The sequence below is a fragment of the Apis dorsata genome, unplaced genomic scaffold (genome assembly GCF_000469605.1).
Source record: "Apis dorsata unplaced genomic scaffold, Apis dorsata 1.3 scaffold_1157, whole genome shotgun sequence".
In the NCBI taxonomy this organism is placed as follows: domain Eukaryota; kingdom Metazoa; phylum Arthropoda; class Insecta; order Hymenoptera; family Apidae; genus Apis; species Apis dorsata.
Window position 1 is genome coordinate 7,431 of NW_006264254.1, and position 6,800 is coordinate 14,230.

The following is a 6,800-nucleotide window of genomic DNA, read 5'->3' on the forward strand; positions in this document are numbered from 1 at the left end:
CTATTACAAAATTTATGATTGAAAATTTGTTCATGAAATTTTTATATACACAATTCTCATTTTTCTAAGGATTTCTCTGTCAAATCATCATATCGATAATTGTCCACTTAATAATGGTTTAAAAAGTTTCAAATTTATTTTTATTAAAATACAATATTCATATAACATATTTTTATTTTTATATAAATTTATTTAATAATAATAATAGTAATTAATAAGATTTATATTTATTGTTCAAAAATATAAATTTTAAATTGTAAAAAACTTTTCCTTTAAAATTTTGAATTTTAATGGAAACTTTCAATGTCAAATAATAATATATGTATAATTCTTGTTAAACTTGAATAATTATCTTCAGAAAATAAAGTTTTGATTAAGATATTTTCTTTTTTTTAAATCTATGCTAAAATTAATATTTATAATTTGTTTCCGTATTAAACAGAATAAAAATAATTTTTTTTTATTTTTTTCATTCTTTTTTTCATCCTTTTTTTACATAATAGAATTTTTTTGATTAGAATCTGATTTAATGATTCATCAAAAAATTGTAAGCAATTTATAAACATAAAATAGTAGTTATTTTTCAAATGATGATGATATCTCGTCGCAAATCTTTGAAAACACGACAGGCCTAAGACTAACCGGTATATCTAAAATGAACGACTGACCTATGTCTATCTTTACCTCCCGCTGGTCAGCAAACCGTACATATCCGCTAGTGCAATTCGCTTGATGTCTGTGCACACAGCAATCGTGTATCGCTCACCGATACCTCGACTCCACGTCTACCATACAACTTGGCTGACAGCTCACGCTATATCAACACCTATTATTAGATAGATGTTTAACAGCACGTCTACCTCGACTACTTGCAGGATACTCGATTACGCAGCACACCTGAACAATTCCGCTTATCCTATCGCATACGCGCCATTTTCGGTTTGCACAAACTCCGGAAGCATATGTGTTCGATCGTGATCACGAGCGATTAATGTAAATTTAGCGAATTATTGAGGATTTTTCATAAGAAAGAAGATTTATTGGTTATATGTTAAGAATTTATATGAAGAGGATTTATATGAAATATCGATCGTTTATTTTTTATATCAAATGTACAGAAAGTTTTTTTGTAATAGAAAAAAAAATGAAAATATGTGAAAAAATTTTTATTTGTTATTTTTTTTATTAATTGTTTTCTTTAATAAAAAAATAATTATGAATTTTATAAAAATTTAGAAAAATCACTTAGAGCTTAGAAATGAAAAAAATTTTATGAACATTATATTTATATATTTTTAGTTTTGAAGATGATTGTTTAAATCTAACAAGAGTTAAATATATATGACAATACGAAAATTTATATACATAAGATTTAACAAATCTTGTTAATTTTCATTTAAAAATTTTGTAATATATCTATCGAAAATATTTTATTAATAATATTATATTATATATCTGGATTAATTGTAATTGAATATATTATGTGTGTATAAAAATAGAAAAGTAATTATAATTTTATATCTTAACAAATATTTGTAAGTATATATCTATAAAACAATGTTACACAGATTTTATAAATGTTTCTGTATTTTATTATTTTTTTATCAAAAAAAATAATGAAACTTTCTTGGTTATTTAATAATTTGAAATATAGAAATATAATGAACATTTTTTATTTATTTAAAAATTTTTTAGTTAGAGTAATAATATATAGAGTGATAACGAATGATTGTTATTTGTTTTGTTTGCCAATTTTTATAAAATATAATTTTTAAAAATTATTTAATTTTTTGAATTTATAGATTTGAAATTTTTAATCATTTTTATATAATCACGAGATATACTATACTTCTTTCTAATTAATTCAATTTATTTGGATAATATATATTAAAAAAACAATTAAATTACATTAACTTTTTTAAATTTTTTTAATGATTCTATTATTATTATTTTTTAATTAATTACTTATAATTATTTATAATTATAAATTATAAATAATTATAAATTAAAAAATAATTGCATGAATACAAATTTTTTTCCACATTTTCACATTTTATCATTTTTTTACATTATATCAGTTTTTTTTTTATAAATTGATTTTGAAATGATTTTATTATAGAATATAATCTATTATTTAATTACGACATAAATTAATTAATTGTCAATTAATAAAAATTAAATAATAAACTATATTTTATAATAAATCTCTGGAATAACAAAAAGATAGATAAAAATTATGAATTTTTTCTTGTCAAATAAATCATACAATTTTTTAACGAAATTATTTTAAACATTTTTTATATATTAAAAATATTTTTAATTCACACATAATTCGAAGAATTTTGATTGGTCTAAAAACCGGCTGATTGAATTATTTAATTTTTAAAATTCTTCTTCATTAAATGATTATTTGGATTAATTAAATTAACTAGATTATATGAATATCTATTGATTGATAGGTTTGGTGATAGGTGATTTCATGAATAACTTTTATAATTTGATAACTTTTATAATTTGTTTTAATTTGATTAATTTGATGAATTACTTTCGTAATTTAAATTTTTTAAATATAATTTCATATATTAAACATTTTAATGAAATTAATTAAAAATAAATTAAAAATATATAAATAAAATACTATAAATAAATATAAAAATATTACAACTTTATAGTTGTTTAAATAAACTGATGTATTAGATATTTTACATAAACCTAATTTTATATCATTATATTATAAGAAACACAACTGTTATAAGTAATTATATATGTTTGATAAATTGAATTTACTATGTTTGAGGAAATATCATCTTAACAGTGGTTCCAGCGCACGCACCGTGTGTAACCACATCATGTTACGCGTGTGTGGTTGGAATTATCGGATGTATGCAACCGGCTCATTTCGTGATTGTACATGAAATTGTAATTAATACTAGATTAGTAACTATTAGAAGAGGTAGAATCTACAATTTACGCAAGTACAGAATTTAATTCCAATGATTTGCAAATATTTGTAATTATATAATAATGTTATAATTGATTTTATTTATTTTATTCTTGATATAATTTCGATAGATGTACTATATTCAATAGAATGATTTTAAGTATATTATGAAGAACATTTTCAATACAAATTCAATCAATTCAATATAAATTATGAATTCGTTATAAAAATATTTCTATATTTTTGTTAGTAGAAATTCAGTAGGATTTAAAAATTTTGTAACAAAATTAATTTAAAATAAATTTACTTTAAAATCAATTAATTTGAAAGTTACATATTCAATTATTTATACTTTTAAAATATCATTATTCTATGCCATTATAGTATATAGTATCAAGTGATAGATATTTAGAATAATTATTATTATTTATAAGATTAAATTATATGTTGTAATATTTTACTTTTGATAATCAGTTACTAAAATGTTTATTCAGAAAATTTTGCTACACTTTTCGAACTATATTTTTCGAAGTCATATTGTGTATTATTCATATACAATATTACGCGATTAGCATATAAATTATATAATTATTTAATATTTTGGTGTAACAAGGCATGTACAGTTTATATAATAAATACTTTAGTGCAATTACAATGTAGAAACTATTTAAATATCATATTTTCATAAATAGTAAATGTTCTTATTAATTTCATTATATTTTGTCCATATTATATTTCCATTTTGTCCATATTATATGCCATTATATTTCATTAAAAATATTTTATTTTTCATAATATTTTTATTTATTTATATTTTATTTATTATTTATATTTCATTTATAATTTTATACAAGAAATTTTAAAAAATTAGTATCATATTTTAATTCTAAAATTAAAATAATAATTAAAACATAAAACTTTATCTTATTTCACATACAAATTTTTCAATTATTCCAAATAATAAAATCAAAGTTGACAAAAATTTGAAAGAAATTAAAATAAAACTGAAATATAAAAAATATTTCCTCAAATTATTAAATATTTAAAAATATTATTTCATTTCATATTTAATCATAATATTATATTTGGAGTCGATACAAATGAAACATTTATTTTACGTTTAATTAAAACGCAATACGTATCAAATTATATTATATTTTTTATTTATTATCACTTAAATATTAAAATTTATTTGAATTTTTTATAATTATATGATTTCAATATATAGTATTGTAGTACAAAATTATTTGAAATATTTTCTTACATTTTCATTGTTAGAGTAATATCTTTATAAATTATTACATATTATTTAAAATATTATTTTTAATTACATTTAATAATATTTAATTACATTTAATTAATATAATTAAAAAAAGTTTATTTGTAAAATCATATCATTTGAAGAAATAAAAAATATTAATTTTTATTTATTCCTTTTAAAAACCTTTTTTTCACCAAACTTTTTATTGATTTAAAATCAAATTTTGATATAATTATAAATTTATCTTCATTCTTGTTTGTAAACGAATATATCAATGTTTAATTTAATTTATATCAATTGAATTAAATTGCTCCCGTTAATAGGTAGAAGAATATATAAATGAAGCAAAACTGAAGCAAATCGAAATCTCAAATTACAAGAAACGTTTAGCTGAAGCCGAGGCCAAGTATCGTCAGCAAGTGAATCTATACGAAATGGTTAGAGCCGAGAGAAGTGCGTGCGGAAAAAGCTTGACAGAAGCGCAGGAAGAGATACAAGAACTGAGAAACAAGCTAAAAGTGCTCAACCATCAAATCGAACAGCTGAAAGAGGATATTGCGTTCAAGGAAAGCCAAATGATTAAAGAGCAATTTCGTAAGCTCTCTTCTTTTGATAAGCATTTGATATCTCAATAGCATTTAATAAATAATAATTTGTTAATTATTTTATTAAATTATTTTATTAAATTCTTTGTAAAATAATTAGAAGATTTAGAAGATTTAGAAGATTTCTTATTCTTGTAAAAAAAGTTAAAATTATTCTATTTGAATAATTAATTTAAATACTATGCTAATACTATATTATTAATAAAAATATTATATCTAATATTTTTTTATATTTCAAGATATATTTAATATTATTCATACTTTTTATCTTTTACACAGCATTATAAAATTCTATATATTTTATTAAGAATCTAAAATCATGTCTAAATTATTTGTTTAAATAAAAAAATGTCACAAAAAGTAAAACTTTAGATTTTTCGAATATTTTGAATGCTAGATAAAATATTTTAACTACGAAAAATAACGTGATTAAAGATTTTAAATTATTGAGTGTTATATGAAGAAATTAATTATTTTTTTCTTCTTATATAATTTTGAAAATAATAGTTCCAATGAATTATTTTTCAAATCTCGAATTAAAAAAAATTATTTTATATTTTTAATTTATTTTTTCTTTTATTTATATTTTTCATCTTTTTCACTATCTATTATCAGATACGTATAGTTAAAAACACAGAGTTCTTAAGAGTTGAGTCAAATATTTATTATCGATATTTTCTTTTTGTACTTTATATCTATATTCTGTATTCAAATATTTTTCTTTAATAAAATTTTTTCATTACTATTAGATAATATACTAAAGAATTTTTGATCAGAACTGAAGAAAATAGATTTTTATTATAAATTATAATTATAAATTTATATATTATATATTTTCTTTTTTTAACTGATATAAATATGATTATTATAAATAAACTTTTCTTAAAAATATCAATTATATAAAGAAATAATATTTTAAATATAAATTATAATATCAAATGATGAAAATAATATTTTGAAATGAGCATTTCATTAAAATATTAGAAAATATTCTTTCAAATATTTCAAATAAACAATTTTTAATTTCAAAATTATTTATATTATATTAATATTATATTAGTGTACATAAGATATAAAGAGCTAGCTCAGTCATTTTCAGTGTTTAAAAAATAAAAAATATAAAAATAAAATATTTATCTTTGATTAATTAAAAAAAAAAAAATTTATTATCAGCTCGATAAATATAAATAGCAATATTTTTCAAAGATTTCAACATGAAATAATATTTTCAAATATTATTTGTATATAAATATATATAATTTGTTTTGATTAATTTTCTTCAACTGCATAATCCAATAATATAAATTAAAAATTAACAAAATTATAAGATTACAATAATCTCCTATACTTCTTTTTCCATAGTTCGCAACAAAGTAGAAAAAGAAAAGGAAGGATTGAGAGTGGATCTGTTATCATGCCGCAAAGACGTGTCCGACTTGAGGCGGGATATTGAATCGTTAAAACAAGAAGAGAAGAGTTTGCGACAAGTGATCCTACGCGCTGAAACAGACATTGCACGGCATAAGAAGGATATCGATAACGTTATGAACGAGAGAGATATTCTGGGAACTCAGCTAGTCCGTAGGAACGATGAATTAACTCTTCAATATAGTAGATTAAAGGTTTTGCACGGAACCCTCCAACGAGGCGAGGTCCAATATAATCAGAGATTAGAAGACATTAGGTTGTTAAAATTGGAAGTGAAAAAGTTGAGAACAGAGAAATGTCTATTATTAAAGAATATTGAAAATATGAGCAATCTACGTAAGGAAGTGTTTCATTTGAATCGAGACTTAACGAAGGAGAGGCTGAAAGTGATGGCACTTGAGGAAGAGGTTCAAACACCGTTAAACATTCATAGATGGCGGAAACTTGAGGTCGAGTATCTTTAATATAAATATATATTATAAGATCCGAGTAACATGTGAACATAAAGTATTTAATAGTAATATTTCTTATGAAAAAAAAAAAAAAAAAAAAAAAAAAAAAAAAA

The 6,800-nt window shown here is 20.0% G+C and overlaps 1 protein-coding gene across 1 annotated transcript in view; it reads left to right on the plus strand.

Annotated features, from left to right (window-relative positions):
• Nucleotides 1-6,800, plus strand: part of LOC102678093 (cilia- and flagella-associated protein 58-like) — a 15,854-nt gene that overhangs the window by 7,132 nt on the left and 1,922 nt on the right. The window contains exons 3-4 of the mRNA XM_006624822.2: nucleotides 4,526-4,796; nucleotides 6,170-6,684. Coding sequence (XP_006624885.2) covers nucleotides 4,526-4,796; nucleotides 6,170-6,684 — 786 coding nt within the window. The remainder of the gene's footprint in view (nucleotides 1-4,525; nucleotides 4,797-6,169; nucleotides 6,685-6,800) is intronic.